Source organism: Siniperca chuatsi, linkage group LG5, assembly GCF_020085105.1.
Source record: "Siniperca chuatsi isolate FFG_IHB_CAS linkage group LG5, ASM2008510v1, whole genome shotgun sequence".
Taxonomy (NCBI): domain Eukaryota; kingdom Metazoa; phylum Chordata; class Actinopteri; order Centrarchiformes; family Sinipercidae; genus Siniperca; species Siniperca chuatsi.
The window spans coordinates 27,811,435-27,828,023 of NC_058046.1; the positions used below are offsets into that span (position 1 = coordinate 27,811,435).

Consider the following 16,589-nt stretch of genomic DNA (forward strand, 5'->3'; position numbering starts at 1 on the left):
ATCCTGATTCAAACAGACCAACTCTAAATCCAAAACTAGAATTTAAACTGTAGCAACCGCACATCGAGACCCAGGTGTTTGCTGTGAGCCATGAGAGGTGAGTTCTTCTTCTAGCTTTTTTATAATTTCTTTTTATGTGCAGCATTTGATGTTTATATTCACAGGTAATTAGAAAACATTATTGCTGTTCTTATTCAGGGTTTAGCATTGTGTCCATCTGGGTCCTCACCCTCCTGCTGTTGCTGAAGAGCTCATCATGTGCCGGTGACTCTGGTGTTGGTAAGCAGGTTAACTTCTTTAACTTAACAAGTGCTTTAACTGTAACAGGTTTACTTTAGTTTGTAGTGTTTTGTAAGTGTTTTGATATGGAAAACTTTTATATTGTGAAGAAATATTAACTGTTCACATGTAATGAGGTGTAATGGATTTTAAATTGTTTTTTCTCTTAATGTTAATGTTATAAATTAATGCTATAGACGCTATAAGTGTAAAAGCTACATTCTGATTGTCAGATAAACTGATGGCTGATTTAAGCATTTTATCAGGGACAGTCCTCTTTTAAAAAGAAAGAAAAGCATTCAAAAATCATCAAAATAGTATAATATATAATAATAATAAATTATTTGCAGTTTTGTGGCTCATGTGCAGCGATCTATGATGCGACTTGCCTGCTGTGTGCCGAACTTTACCTGCAGACAGTTCACCAGAACGTGGCACGCCAAACAAAATCAGTAACCTATTGCTCACTTGCATGGCTTGAAGCACAAGATGCGACATGTTTATTAACATTTAACCCAAACAAAATTCTTTCCCTATCCTTGACCAAAGTGCTTTTGTTGGCATAAACTAACCACAGACAGGAGTCTGGATGAGAATCCTGATTTCTGGTGTCCTGCGACCACCTCCTTGTAGTATTCCAGTGCTTCATAATCCAGGCAGCTATTATATTTTGGAAAACAATTTAGTAAAAGTAATATCTAGGAGACAGGGTTGTATGTAACATATATAACAGACTTACTGTATAATGAATTAGATAAAATATGAAGAGAATAATCAAAGATCACAAAACAAATATGATCAAAAGGATAATGTAAAATTGTCCTGTAATGTACAGTCCAATGAGAGCTACAATAGGGTTGTCTTAGTTCAGCTTTCCTATGTTAAGTATGTATGTTGTGTAAAACAGTTTCACATTTCAGTTTTCATTAATATTTTATGTAATCCCAAAATCCTAAAACTACACATTTAATAGCGTCATAATAGTTTAGTGATGTACGATCTGCAGTGTCTACAAATATTATACTTATATTGACATCCTTGACATTGATGTTGACAGGTATGAATTCGTAAAAAGTATTGAAGCTGGCCAATTTTCCTTTTCTTTATACTGAAATATAGAACATCAGAAGCAGTAAGCATGTGTGTGTTTGTTTTCTTCCAGGGATATCCTGGGGGAATAAAAGTAGCTTTGTATAGGATGGCAATGGAATGGAAATGTATAAATTATTAAGTAAATCATTCTGGGAGAAAATCTGAATGGTAAATTCTGCAATAAGTGAATAAATGTTCAATGCCTGTTTGACGAGAGTTGGGTCCCAGACTAGCTAGTATTTGAATCTGGCTCCTGGGCTTCCCTGGAGGAGAATCATGGTGTGAGAAGGGCTTGTCTGTCTGTATCAAACTATAATTAAAACAAGTCAATGACACCAGTGATGGGAATTTTGTTTTACAACATGCATTTCATACACCTGTGGTGCTGGAGAAACTTTACTATATGGTACATGCACACAGATAAAGCTAATCTTTTTTCCTTGTTTGCAGTGAATCCCTGTTGCTATTACCCTTGTCAGAACTCAGGAGTCTGTGTGAGATTTGGTGCAGATCGCTATGAATGTGACTGCACCCGCACTGGCTTCTATGGGGAAAACTGCAGTTTTCGTAAGTTCATTTATTTTTTACTGTTTGTGTAGTTGGCCTGAGTTGGCTATTTTTTTTTCCAGGAGCACCAGTTCAAATCTTCCTAGATATCCAAGCTCCAAACACTCTGAATTTGATTTCTGGCAGAGAGTTAGATGAGAAGATGGATAAATATAAGGCTACAACTAGCAGCCGGTTAGCTTACTTTACCATGAACTGGAAACAGCTAGACTGGATCTGTCCAATGGTAACAAAATCCACCTAAAGCATATTTATTATATCTTTATTATATCTCTAATTTGTATAAAGACTGAAAGCACAGAACCTGGCTAACTGTTTCCCCCTGTTTCCAGTCTATGTGCTAAGCTAAGCTAACCAGCTGCTGGCAGTAGCTTCATATTTACCGTACAGACATGAGAGTGGCATCAATCTCATTTAACTCTGTGCAAGAAGAAACTCATTTCATCTGCTTATACTGTATCTTATTCTTTCAGTACACTACTCAAAGCTTGTGAGCATACTTGCAAGTTGAAAAGTAGACTATTTGTTAAAGTGAAGGTCTTGCCTTGTACAATGATGGAGAAAGGAAACTTGGATCCACTGCTGGCGCCAAGCCTGGGAAGGCTAGCAAGTAGCTGGCTTGGGGCCATACAACGGGGACACCTTGGCTACCCATAGGGGTCAGACATCAAACCCCCTTTTTTCTTTATATAAAAACTTTCCTTAAATCTTAATTGGAATTGTTTTAAATCTTTGTCCATAGCGGAGGTCTGGACCAGAGTTGGTCTCATGCTGAAACCCAACCCCAGCATCATTCACTTCTTCCTCACCCACTTCCACTGGTTCTGGGACCTCGTCAATAACTCCTTCTTGCGAGACACAATGATGAAACTGGTGCTCACAGGTAGGCAGTCAATTGCCATTTAACACTGTAGGAGGGAAATAAGCTTCAAAAAAGACCAAAAAACAGGATAAATCAAGATGACCTACTTCACAACATAATATCTGATGTCATGATTTCTATATATACACAGTATAGGTATCTGTACTGACCTATTGTCAAGAGTTTTGGTCATATCCATCTCGATGGGTACTTTAGACAAGGTATGGTGGGGTATGTGGTAATATTTGTGTTACATAAGAAGCAGGGTTTCGTAAGGAAACAAATCATACCTATCATTTGTCATACCTACAGATACAAAAACAGACCTCTGATGGAGTTTTTCTCATTTGAAATGCAGCTGTTCTGATGTTTTCAAAGTTTATTATCTGTTTATGCAAGATAACCACATTTCAATCAAGTCGAAATGCTGGATAAAAACTTATTTTATGAACACAATTGGTTAGGTGTCATGAAATGGCTTTAGATTCATGTAGTACTGAAAGGATCAGTCAATTAATTGATTAGTTGATTATCAATTAACTTTTTTATGTCATTTATCAAGCAAAAATTCAAAAGATTTGCTGGTGTCAGCTACTACAATGGGAGGATTTTCTGCTTGTCTGTGTTTTGTATTCTAGTAAATTGAATGTCTTTGGGGTTTGGACTGTTGGTTGGACAAAACGGATATTGTGATAGGCATTTTTTTTTTTTACACTTTTCTGAGATTTGATAGACAATGATTAAACAATTAATGTAATAATAAAAATAACAAATAGATTAATCGATAATGAAAATTATTGTAAACTTAAGTCTATAGCCATGTGACAATTTAGAATGGCACTGTAATATAACATAACATACATACATAATTACTCCAAATGTTTTTTCAGTTTCATTACATCTATTTGAGGTACAAATTTCTTAACTCTTGGAAGGCATGGATGGATACTATAGTATTTATATATCTTATATTCCACACTTATGAAAATTAATATATTACATTTATTCACTCAATTTCGACAGAGGTATGCAGTTAATACGTTGCTGTACTGTGATTTTATCATTCAAAAGCCAGAACCAACTTTATTCCAAGCCTTCCGACCTACAACACCAAGTATGGATATCTGAACTGGGAATCATACTACAACCTCACTTATTACACCAGGATCCTGCCTCCTGTACCTGAAGACTGTCCTTTGCCCATGGGAACTAAAGGTTGAAATTGGACCTACACACAACTACATACAGACAAGTATACCCTCTATATTGTAGGTCAGTGATTCCCAATCAGGGGTACTTACCCCGGGGGTACTTCTACATTTGCCAGGACCTACGTAGATAGATTGTGGAGTAGCTCAACTATTTTCAAAACATAGAAATTACATTTTGATTTAAAAATATATTTGAGTCTGCTGTAACACCTGAACACTACATGTTGCAATTGAGAGTGCATTAAAATCAAGTAGCAAGTGAAGAGAGTCTAAACAGTTTGCTAAAAGTAATTGATAAATGGTTGAAATAGATAGCTACAGGTAACGAATTAACAATTCAAATTGTTAGATAAAACGGTTCAGATAGCTAAACAGTTAAACATGTTAGCAAGCTTAATATTGGATAAATTGTGGAAAAGATATAATGTATGTAGTGGATAAAGGGTTAAATAGCTAAAAAATAATGGATAAATGGTTGAAATAGTCAGCTAAAAGTAAATTGTTGAAATAGATAGCTAAAAGTAATTGATAAAAGTTGAAATGTTAGGGAAAAAGGATTAATAGTTGAAATGTTTGCAAATAGTAATGGATAAATGGTTGAAATAGTTAGCAAAAAATAACGAATAAATGGTTTAAACGACCAAATTCTGCCACTCCAAGTGATAGTAGTAGGAATACAAACTTGACCAAACAAACCAAAGTGTTGATAGTTCAATTGTATGAATCATGAGTTCATCTGACAGGGCTGTCGACGTAATCAGACAAAAAAGGTTGTGAACCACTGTTGTAGGTAATTTAACTGTATTGTTAAATATCTGTCCACAGGCAAACCTCTTCTTCCTGATCCCAAATTGTTGGCTGAGCGTTTCTTTAAGAGAACCAGATTTCGTCCAGAACCTCAGGGAACGAATCTGATGTTTGCTTTCATGGCCCAGCACTTCACTCATCAGTTTTTCAAGACAAACCATGAAGTCGGAAGGGCCTTCACCAAGGCTTTGGGACATGGGGTGAGACACACTGACATTCTTCCTCACACGTAAAAGACAAAACACTATGAACACGCAAACAAATTCCAATTTTCACAGGGCCAGAAAGCGCAGAAAAACTGCGTGCACAGGAGCTAATTTTAACACCCCAAACCAGTGCATCACACCCACAAAATGTGTTCCATGAAAAAGGCAAAACACTCTTACACAGTTTTATACTAAAATAAGAGACTGGGTTGTGGCGCAAACTAGTGATTGGCACCTGGACTTTTTCTTCCCCTGTCAGAGAGACTACCAGAATCAGTTGTGTCAAGAGCTGGTAAAACAGGAGAAGATTGGACAAAACTGACGTTTTTTGGGGCTTTTTGAACTCTTATTTTGCTCTTTCTTTTGGAGAGCAGGACAAGCACCAATAAGGTGACCTTTTTCATGGCAACGGAAACATTCAGGACTTTCCGAGCAAACAGGATTAGTGCAGCGTGACCTTTTGAGTGACAATTGAGGGTTTTTTGGAACCAGCAGACAGCTATTTTCACGGTGCACAGAAGGAAAACAACTCAGTGGGTCAGAACAAATTCATTAGTGAGCACAGCAGCTTTGTTTTGAAATCTGAAGAAAGAGTCCACTTTCTCTACATTTTAATATGCAACACTTTAACTCTTCCAACCAAATCATTTCACAACATTCACACAGCAGCAGGAGGTTGCTTGTCTGAAAAAGTAAACATGGGTCATTTTGTGCTTTTGAACAAACAACTAATAGTTTTATCCTGAGGAGGACAGTCTGTATTTAACCAATCTGTTGAGAATAAAGAATAAAAGACATGTAACCACAAATCTCTTTCCTACTTTGATTGCAAATTAGAGGTGGTAGAATGAGGCTACACTGGCACCAGTTTGTCTTGCATTATTTCCTTTACTTCAAACTTTTTAATTGCACAAAGGTTCTGATATTTGGCAGTCCAGCATTTTGGCAGTTTATAGTTGATGTGCATGTAAGTGATGCTGCTGTTACATACTACAGTGTTTGTGTTAATAAAGGCTTGTGTATTTTCAAAAATGCCTTACTTTCCTTGTAGAGACAATGAATTGATTTTCGCTCTTTTCTTCTTTTAGGTAGATGCTGGACATATCTATGGAGACAACCTCATGCGACAGCTTCAACTCCGACTTCACAAAGATGGAAAGCTGAAATATCAGGTGTTAAACCAACGCTTACATTTTCTGTGTAATTTTAGCATTCTGATGAAATGGACATCCATGACAAGAGCAGTATAAGCATCAGAGGTTAAAGAGTGAGGTCAGATTATACAGTACTTACATTCTCCTGCTAACTGACTGACTCCATTTTTAGTTGGAAAAATGAATAAGATAATGGATGTAGTCATATTATCAGACGTGAGGTACTTAAATTTGTCTCCTGAACTTTCTGGAAAATCTCACAATATTGAAGGTACCCTGTGGAGTTTTTGACCACTAGTAGTGCACAGAGCAATGTAAATGCACATGCAAAAATGGTATGTTTAAATTTTACAAGTATGGGACTGGGACTTCATGTTACTATTTTCTGGAATGAGTCACAAGAAAGAAAGCAGACTCAGAGAAGACTTGAGTGTGTTAACACTCATGAGAGAATAAAAAGATTTGGAAAACAGTTTAGGAATCAAATACAACATCACAGTATCTGAGTAGTGATGAGAAGGCCCGGTTCTTTTCATGCACCATACCGAAGCAGGATTTTGGATTCACTTCCGCTGCGTATAGAGTTAACTCGTTCCTCTCTAAGAGTCAACTCGTTCACAAATCTAACATCACTACATCTGAGGAAATGCAGTGAATGATTCAAGAATATGCTTTCTGTCCTAATCTAAGCAAAACCTTTAAAATACTTTGCTTACACGTGTTTTTGTTTGTTCACAGTTAATTAAAGGTGAGATGTACCCCCCTACAGTATCTGAGGTTCCTGTGCAAATGGTGTATCCTAAAGGTTTCCCTCCAGAGCAGCGTCTAGTCATTGGTCATGAGTTGTTTGGCATCCTGCCGGGTCTCACCATGTATGCCACCATATGGCTCAGGGAGCATAACAGAGTCTGTGACATCTTGAAGGCAGAGCATCCCACCTGGGATGATGAGCAGCTTTTCCAGACTGCCAGACTCATTATTATTGGTGAGTTTAGTTTGACATCAACTGACAAGATCGATGACCACAACCAGATGTGAAAAAACAAGCTTTTCTATTCATTTCTATCCCTCAGGGGAGACAATCTGCATTATAATCGAAGAGTACGTGCAGCAGCTGAGTGGATACCTGCTAAAGCTGAAGTTCGATCCCTCCCTGCTCTTCAATGCGCGCTTCCAGTACAGCAACCGCATCGCTCTCGAGTTTAGCCACCTCTACCACTGGCACCCGCTGATGCCTGACAGCTTTTTAATCGATGGACATGATGTCCCGTATTCTCAGTTTATTTACAACGCCTCCCTCCTCATGCATTACGGAGTGGAGAAACTGGTGGATTCCTTCTCTCGACAGCCTGCGGGTCAGGTAGGGCTACAAGTGTAGCTACAAGATTGGGTTTGTAGGTTTTTTTGTAAAGTTTAGCTGCTCTTACAAAGCTGTGGTTGGTCATTGTGTTCAAGTTTTTTTACATTGCTATCCTGACATAACTACTCATGTTTTATGTTATCTTAAGATATCAAACCATTTTCATGCAATCGAGATCTCTCTTGTCTTATTATTCCCTATGGTTTCACTTTTATTTAGGGTAGGTTGGCTGAGAATATGAGATCTTTTACAGGAACACCTTGTTTACAGGTGTACTGAAAAACTAAACTGAAAAATTACTGTAAAAACAGTAGACACAAAAAACAAACAAGAAAAGAGCATGCAGGCCTTACAGTATGGGGCGACTATTAACAATGATCTTAACATTGAGCATTTTCATTTTTAGATGGCTTTGCAGATTATTCTATGAGAGCTCCCCAAGTGTGTTAAGTGTAAAAGCAATCTTTTGTAAATTAGTTCTAATATGGGGTCCCTGAAGCTTTAGCTAATTATTGTAGCCATGAGAATTACACAAGTATAAAGTATTTATATTCTTTATTTTAATATTCTGTGAACCTCTCAGTATAAAGAAATGTTTGTTTCTTTCAATTTTAAAAACAGCATAACAGCATGTTATTTTATTAGCATTAAGCACAGATTCAAGAGCAATGAAAGTCTATGTAGTGCATTAAAGCACAGTTTTGATTTCAGCAATTAAGTTTAAAACAGTATCATCTGCATAAAGATGTATTTAATCACGTAAAGAAGAGATAATATAATTTGGGTCATTATACGAAAACGTGCCATTTCCCACTTTTAATGTTTGATTTTCAAAGTACTGTTTTGAAAATCTTTAAGCCCCTTTTTGGATGAAGTAGATCCTTACCTCTCAGGGAAATGTGCCGTGCCATCTCAGGCTATCTTATTTTTTATAATTTTTTCATATAACCAACATAAATGTGTGTGTTTGGTCAACCCTGTTACCGACATATTAATTACTTTTTGAAAAGGTTTTAAATACATATATAGAACAAATCTGATATACTGTGAAAGACAATCCCCCCATTGTTACATTAAGAGTGTTTGTGAATTGAGAATATTGAAAGTTTTATCTTTTTTAGTGGATGAATATATTCATTTACAAATGACACTCTCCCAGCATCTTCTGTTTTAAGAAAATGTATGGAAACAAAAATAAAACGCCTCAATTCAATTTTGAGTGGATTATTAGTCTCCCTTACTAAACATTTACAATTAGTTGGTTACATTTTTATTTTCATTTTTAAATGATATTAGAATATTATACAAGTAACAGGGTTGACACATCAGTAACAGGGTTGACAACAGTTACTGTATTGGTTACAGTTATGGTTGTAATGGAGTCTTAATTGGACATTCATAAACCTTTAATTCAACATGACTAATTAGCATATTTTGTAGAATGCTCTATTGAGATATTTTAGCATAAAAATTATGAAAAATTATGATGATTCTGCGGATGTAAATGTAAATCAATTGTTTTATTAAAACATTAACATTAAAACATTAACATTACATTGCAATTAAATGACCAATTGAACATGTTTGGCCTTAACAGAATAAGCAAAAACCACTAACGATCACTTACTAAAGGCCACTATAAAAAGTATAAAAACAAAATGCAGATCATAGATCAAGTGTGTTGTAACATGGAGGAAGTAAACTGGTGAAAAATCTTATGTCTAGAGAAATTGGGTTTCAAGATTAGACACATATCGACATTTCAGAGTGGCCATTTCCTGATTCTATCCTGAAGGTGAATGGTGATGCAGTGATTTCTTTTGTTAACCATTCCCGCCCAGTAGACAGTCGTTAGTCCTCAACTACGTCCACAACAACGTTTTAAGTACTGGCGCTCAGGACCGGAGCAAAAGGAAAAGCTAACTGTTGAACATGTTTGGCCTTAACAGAATAAACAAAAGTCAATGATCACTAATGATCACTTAATGTAACATTCCTGTCTGCCTACCCAACAAGTTTTGACCAGATGTCTTTCCGTATTTCTACGTGCCGTGCTTTCTGTGAAGGTTTAACAGTGTATCAACAAGAAATCTCTTCTGTTTTTTTACTTTGTTTCGCGTTATTGTCTGTTTTCTCCCAGTGGTGACCCGACTGACATCATCCCGGTCATAGAATGCTCTGATACTTGATTTTATATGTGTTGGAATGCGGAGCTTTTCTTTACGAGAGAAAGAAAGTGTATTTCCATCTAAAGTCTTCCACCTTCTTCTTGGAAGACCAATGGCACTCTGTCCATATTTCTGCATGCGGTACTTTTTCAGTCATTTAGAACTAAAGAAAACCCTTGGATGAGAGGCAATATCTTCAAATATGGAAGTACCAAGTCCAGTTGCCCTTGATTTAATCCTTCTTGGGTATACAACATGGGTAAGACACACAAAAGCATACTTGCGTCAACCCTGTTACCCTGGAATGGTAACAGGGTTGACGGTAACAGGGTTGACGAAAAGGTTATTTGCGGCCATTACTAGCCATGAGGTATAGGTAATGACACCACATTATGTGCCTTAATGAGAGGCTTAAATGTTGTTATATATGTAAATTTTTAAATATGTACAAATAACTTTTTAACGTATGCTTTTCTGGTAACAGGGCTGACACAATGAGCGTGTCCCTGTCTTTCAGACATTACATAAACTCAAAGAAAATTCATTAAAAAGAAGAGAACACTTCCTTGTCTTCTACCATCAACTTCATGAAAGGCAGATGATGTCACTTCCTGGAACTGATGCAACTTTTGGAAAAGTCCATTATCTTTAAAGAGGGGTTTTCATAAAAAGTAACAGGGTTGACGAGAACCTAGGGACCCGACTAAATTGTATTTTTTTTTAAATTTGACACATGTTAAGAATAAAATCCATTCATGACTAATGAACTGACACTTAAGGGTTTATAGAAGTATATGTTTTTTTATGATAGTTTGACTTTTTTGGCCTCGATAGCAAGTAGAAGTAGAAAAATCCTACAGAGGGACAGGCCATTTTCAACATTTCTGCAAGATGCTTTGCACAAAAATGTGATTAAAATCCTTTAAAAACAAAAGAAACAGAAATTAATTTATTCTTATATTTTGAGACATATTATGGAAACTAAATTATAAAATATTTTATTTGTTTCATGGTTTATTAAGATTTACAGAGCTTTTTTTTTCTGAGGGACACAAAATGGCACGTTTTCGTATAATGACCCATTTATATAAAAGGTATTTGGTAACCACAGGAACTCCGACTGGAAGTCAAGGCTGCATTAGAAGTACTTGCTTTATGCACATAAGTGCCATTTACAGACAGAGTCAATGTGCAATCTCAAACAAATGGCCAGCGGCAACAAAATGTCTGTTGAAAGCTGAACAAATATAATTTTGACTTAAAGGTGGGGTACTGCAGAAATCCATTACTATGACAAATACCATGATATAGAGTAAACAACAACACATCAATTAATGTAACTACCATTAGCTAGGTTGTGGTTTAGCAAACTGTTGCTACAGTTGCTGCTGCAAAGCTTACTTGCAGAGTATACGAGACAGAGTCAGCAAACCAGCTCCAGTCAGCGATAACTCACAACTCTCCTATTACTATAGCTAACATCACAACAATAGCATATATTGGCAAACTTGGAAAGTAAGCTGAATTAATTTGAAGTAATTTAACATTACCTGACACACAAATCATGGCAGTTGTTTTTAGCACGCACAGTGAATGGACAGCTAGCGGACCATGAGGAGATATTTGACCAAAAGATGTGTATTTGATTAGAATCGCATACCCTACCTTTTTTTTTTTTGATCAATTTTTATTGATTATTGTATAGATAGGGTCACATACAGTTGTCCATAGTTTTCTTCAGAATAAAACATAAACAGGGAGGTGACCCTCTGAAACACTCCCCCCCCCAACTCTAGCGGTCACCAAGCCCCAAGCCATTGATCCTTGACATAAAATTGCAATCAAAGCAAAATAACATTCACATACACACCTGCGAAATAAAATAAAATAAAAATAACAATAATAAAACAAAACAGATACAGTCTGCAATATGAGAAACTTAGAAGAGGTTTGAGAGTCTAATCATATCACAAAATTAGATTCTATTGTCTTGAAGCTTTTCTCTCAACTCATCTGCCACAGATTCCCAAGGCTCTCGCTTTATTTATTCTGGCTATATCTATATCATGAAACTGAAATAGCCAGTGTCGCACAGATAAAGTATTGGGAGGGACAAAAACTACAGTGGGGATTTGTAGATAATTTAATGAGGAAGCGCTTCTTTGGTGTCCAGTACAATCTGTGGCAGAATTTGAAATGAATTAATTGATCGTTTGGATTTTTTGATGCACAGAAGATATTTTTCCATACCGTCTCCCAGTCAATCTGGTCTACAGATAGCTCTTTTGTCCAAATTGTGTGCAGTGGTAATTGTTTTCACTTAGCTTCAAGAAGGTAAGGATAGACAGCTGACACTACCCTTTGTTGAGAAGGATTAAAGAGCCAACTGTGAACAGGATGTGTTTCGAGAGCTGATCCCCATGGGACTCCATATGCTCTGAGGGCTGAACGCAGTTGCAAAAACAAAAAAAAGGAAGATGCCGGTATATTAAAAGATGCAACTATATTTTGAAAGCTGAGCATCCCATTATCATTCCATATGTCAGCAAGAGTCCTTATTCCCTGCTTTGACCACTGTTCTGATGTGAATGGTTCGGAACCATATTTAATATTCCTATTACACCATAGGGGGTTTGTAGGTGCCATTTATTGTTGTAACTTAATAATTTCTCCACTGCTGTGAAAGTGTTAATGGTGTTTGTTACAATGGGACCTAAGGATTGTTTACAATACTTTAAAGAGAGTCCAGAAAACAGTACATCCTCAAGTCTGATTGGTCTGACAATTGCTGCTTCTATTTCTCTGCAAGGTGTGGAAGCTATAGAGTCAAACCATGTCTTGACTGCTCGCAGTTGGAATGCTTTATGATATAGCTCAAAATTGGGAAGGGAGAGACCACCCTCCATTTTGGTACGTTGCAACGTCCCCAGGTTTAACTTTGGTTGTTTGCCATTCCAAAGAAAAGTGCGAATTAAAGGGTCAAGTCTTTTCCACCATTTTAAGAGAGGTGGCAGAGGGATCATGGCACTAAGAAAATTAACCCTCCATCTGTCAATATCAAACAACTCCATCTGTCAATATCTCTTTTAAGCTTTTGAAAGACACTATCATGATTGATATGTACAATTTCTTTTAGAGAGGGCCGTATAAATATCCCTAGATAAGTTATCTGATTCATAATTGGGATAACTGATGGTGTCTGGGTACTCTGAGCTTTTTCGTTTAAAGGTAGAAGAGATGATTTGGACCAATTGATCCTGTATCCCGAAAATTTCCCAAAGCAGTTAAAAATTTCTAGTATGTTCGGAATTGCGTCAAAATCTGAAAAATATAGTAAAATGTCATCTGCGTAGAGAGATATTGCATGTTGGGTATCCTTGATTGAAATGGAACAAATTCGGTCTTGTCTTATTTTTTGTGCTAAAGGTTTGAGAGACAGTGCAAATAACATTGGTGAGAGGGGGCATCCTTGCCTTGTCCCTCTCAAGATATCAAAAGGTTGGGAGTGTAAGCCATTCGTTGCTATAATTGCTGATGGATTATAATAAATTATTTGTACCATATTGATAAATTTCTTATCAAAACCAAATTTATCTAACACCATCCATAAATAATCCCAATTTAATCTATCGAAAGCTTTATCTGCATCTAAGGATAAAACTGCACAAGGGGAGTTTCTATCCTTACTTTCATGAATTACATGTAACAACCGACGTATATTGTCTGCAGCCAAGCGATGTGGGATAAAGCCAGATTGATCGCTATGAACTAATTTACAGATATATTTTTCAAGACATAGAGCTAAAACCCTAGCATATATTTTTAAATCTGAGTTAATTAAAGAAATTGGTCTAAAATTTGAACATTTAGTATGGTCCTTATCTTTTTTTGGAATTAAAGAGATTAGCTGTATGATGAGCTGTATTCATTTGTTTTTCAAAGTGTCCCTTTTGGATTGCAGCATTTATTGCAGCATGCATAATTGGTCCTAATATATCCCAAAAATTTTAAATAAATTCTGGGGGGATCCTGTCTGGACCAGGTGATTTTCCTTTCTTTACCGTTTTTAGTGCTGCATGCAGCTCCTCAAGTGTTATAGGTTGGGTCATTTGTTCAGATTCACTATGCGTTAATTGTGGTAAATCAATGTCCTGTAGAAATTTGTGACATTCAACCTTATCAGTACTATCCTTTGGCTGATATAGCTCTTTAAATTGTTCTGCAAAAGTATTGTTTATCTCTCTAGGATTTGTTACTAGTCCTTTTGTAGGTGAGTGAATGGTCTCAATAATAGCCCTACCTTCACTTTGTCTGAGTTGTAGAGCCAGTAACTTACTGGGTCTTGGCCCATTATAATAATACTTCTGACGGACTGTGCATAATGAATTCAGCTTTTCTTCGGAGCAAATCATTTAGCTTTAAACTAGAACTCTTTAAAGCGTTTTCAACTGATCTTGAGAAATTCTTCTTTAAATCTTTCTCATAGGAGAGGCAAATTTGTTCTAGTTCCTCAATTTGTGATTTTCTTGCTTTATTTAAATGTGATGAGAAAGATATAACGAAATCTCTGATAAAGCCTTTTGTAGCCATCCATACCATCATGTGGTTATCCACACTATTGAGATTTATGCTCAAAAAGTCTTTCAATTTATTTCTAAAATCTATTAAAAATGCAGAATTTTGTAGAAGAGATATATTAAATTGCCATCTTGGAGACCTCTCATGTGAACAATAAATAAACTTTGTCAGAAGAGGGTTGTGGTCAGATATTACAGCAGGAAGGATTGCGATGCTCTCAAAACACATCCTGAATTCACGAGAACATAAAATATAGTCTATTCTAGAATACGTCTGATGCCTTGAAGAGAAGAAAGTGTAATCTCTAACCAGAGAATTCTGAACACGCCATACATCTATGAGATTAGTTTGCATAAAGGACTTAAAGTTTACAGATGTTGTCTCTTGCGATTTAGAAAATATAGTAGTGGATTTATCAAGCATCAAATCAGCAAGCGCATTCATGTCCCCTCCAATAATAAGAGCATATTCATCCAGGAGTAGCAACTGATTAGTTAACCACTGAAAAAAGTTTACGTCAAAAACTGCTGGGGCATAGATGTAGACAAAAGATATTTTCTTGCCTTGAATACTTGTGCAGAAGTAGCTCAACCTACCAGATTTATCATTACTACATCTTTCAATAACAAGAGGAAGGTTTCTTTTAATGAGTATAAGAGATCCCTTTGTTTTCGCTCCATCATTGGATGCAGCAATGACTTTATAAAATTTATTTTGTACACGAGCAACATCACTTGTTTTTAGATGAGATTCTTGAACTAAAGCCACATCTACGTTGTGTCTGTTTAAACTGTGCAGAAACGTTGTTCTCTTTATAGGACTATTTAAACCTCTGATGTTAACTGAAATCATTGAGATATTAACCATTATCAAAGGGACTGTAAACTTTAACTGTATTAAAGGGTAAATGAGTTATTTTAGACAACACTAGTTTGATTGCACGTTTCGTTACTAACATAAACAAAGGAATACATGGCGGGACGGAACTCCCCCCTCCACCCTCCCCCAGACCGCTAGATATTCCCCAACTTGTGTATTGGAGCCGTGACAGTATCACACGTCCCACTGATCTGAGACTCACCCGCTCCCTCTCGTGTGTAACTTAGATGTCAGAAACAAAAGTTAACAGGAACAAATAGAACACATTCAACTAAAAGCATCCCTTTCTGCGTTAAATACTCTAAAAATTTGTGCTGCCCGGAGCAAGAAAGAAATCCTGAACGTAATGAAATGACATTTAACTTATTGGTAGCCTGTGTTTATCCAAAGTAAATGTAGAATGTCCTTAACCATACAGTTCCATGGACAGTCCTACCCGTAACAATGGCTGGTTAATTATCTGTTTGATTCGTGTCCATCTCGTATGGATTGACATCGCCGAAAGTCAGCTGCCGTTTTGCCCGCGAAGTGTCTGCGATCTGAAGTCGGAACTCCTCTGCTTCTTGTGGCGAAGAGAAAGACAGTTTCTCACTGTTATGCATAACGCGCAGAGTGGCTGGATAGATCAAAAAAGATTGGATTCCTGAAGCTCGTAACTCCTTACGTGTATCAGCAAAACTTCTCCACCTTTGCGAAGTGTAGGCGCTGTAGTCAGCAAAGAATTTCAGCCGATTCTCGCCATCCAGAATTGGTCCCCTCTTGCTCACCTCTCTTGCCCCGTCTAAGATAGACTGACGGTCTTGGTATCTTAGCACTTTAAAGATCATAGTGCGACCCGTCTCCGTGGACCTCTGCTGTCCATAGATGCGGTGGGCTCTTTCGATCTCTATCGGCCTGTTTGAGAGCGAGGGGATCCACTTTGGAAGCATTTCTGTGAGAAAGCGTATTGCGTCGCCTCCCTCACGGTTCAGTGCGAGACCAACAAGTCGAACATTATTGCGCCTTTCTCGATCTTCCAATTCCGCCAGCTTTGCTTGAAACTTAGACACATCTAATTTGCAGCCGACAACGTCTTGTTTCAGGCCTCTCGTCTCGCGTTGGATATTGTCCACTTTGTCGATAAGCCTGCGCACAACGGCCATCTGTGATTGAAATTTGGCAGTCAGCAACTGCATGCACTGTGTCACATCTTTCATCGCAATGTGCACTGCGTTCCGGACAACTTCTTCCAACGTGTCTTGTTGTTTCGTTAAGGCCAAAGAAATGGCCTCCGCCATGTCTTCGCTGCAAATTGAAGATTTCAGTCGTTTTTCAGTCGGGGTTTTTGCAGGCGAGGATGCAGCCTTCTTGTTGGGATTCATCTTGTTTAAAGGATTATGTTTAGACTGTTAGATTTGTAAACTTTAACCTGTTAAATATTGCTAAA

At 37.1% G+C, this 16,589-nt stretch overlaps 1 protein-coding gene across 1 annotated transcript in view; it reads left to right on the forward strand.

Moving 5' to 3' along the window:
• The window catches only part of LOC122876676 (prostaglandin G/H synthase 1-like), a 19,065-nt gene continuing 2,476 nt past the window's right edge, over window positions 1-16,589 (forward strand). The window contains exons 1-9 of the mRNA XM_044197283.1: window positions 1-97; window positions 199-279; window positions 1,822-1,938; window positions 2,681-2,821; window positions 3,872-4,015; window positions 4,837-5,018; window positions 6,113-6,196; window positions 6,917-7,163; window positions 7,252-7,538. Coding sequence (XP_044053218.1) covers window positions 91-97; window positions 199-279; window positions 1,822-1,938; window positions 2,681-2,821; window positions 3,872-4,015; window positions 4,837-5,018; window positions 6,113-6,196; window positions 6,917-7,163; window positions 7,252-7,538 — 1,290 coding nt within the window. The 5' untranslated portion in view covers window positions 1-90. The remainder of the gene's footprint in view (window positions 98-198; window positions 280-1,821; window positions 1,939-2,680; window positions 2,822-3,871; window positions 4,016-4,836; window positions 5,019-6,112; window positions 6,197-6,916; window positions 7,164-7,251; window positions 7,539-16,589) is intronic.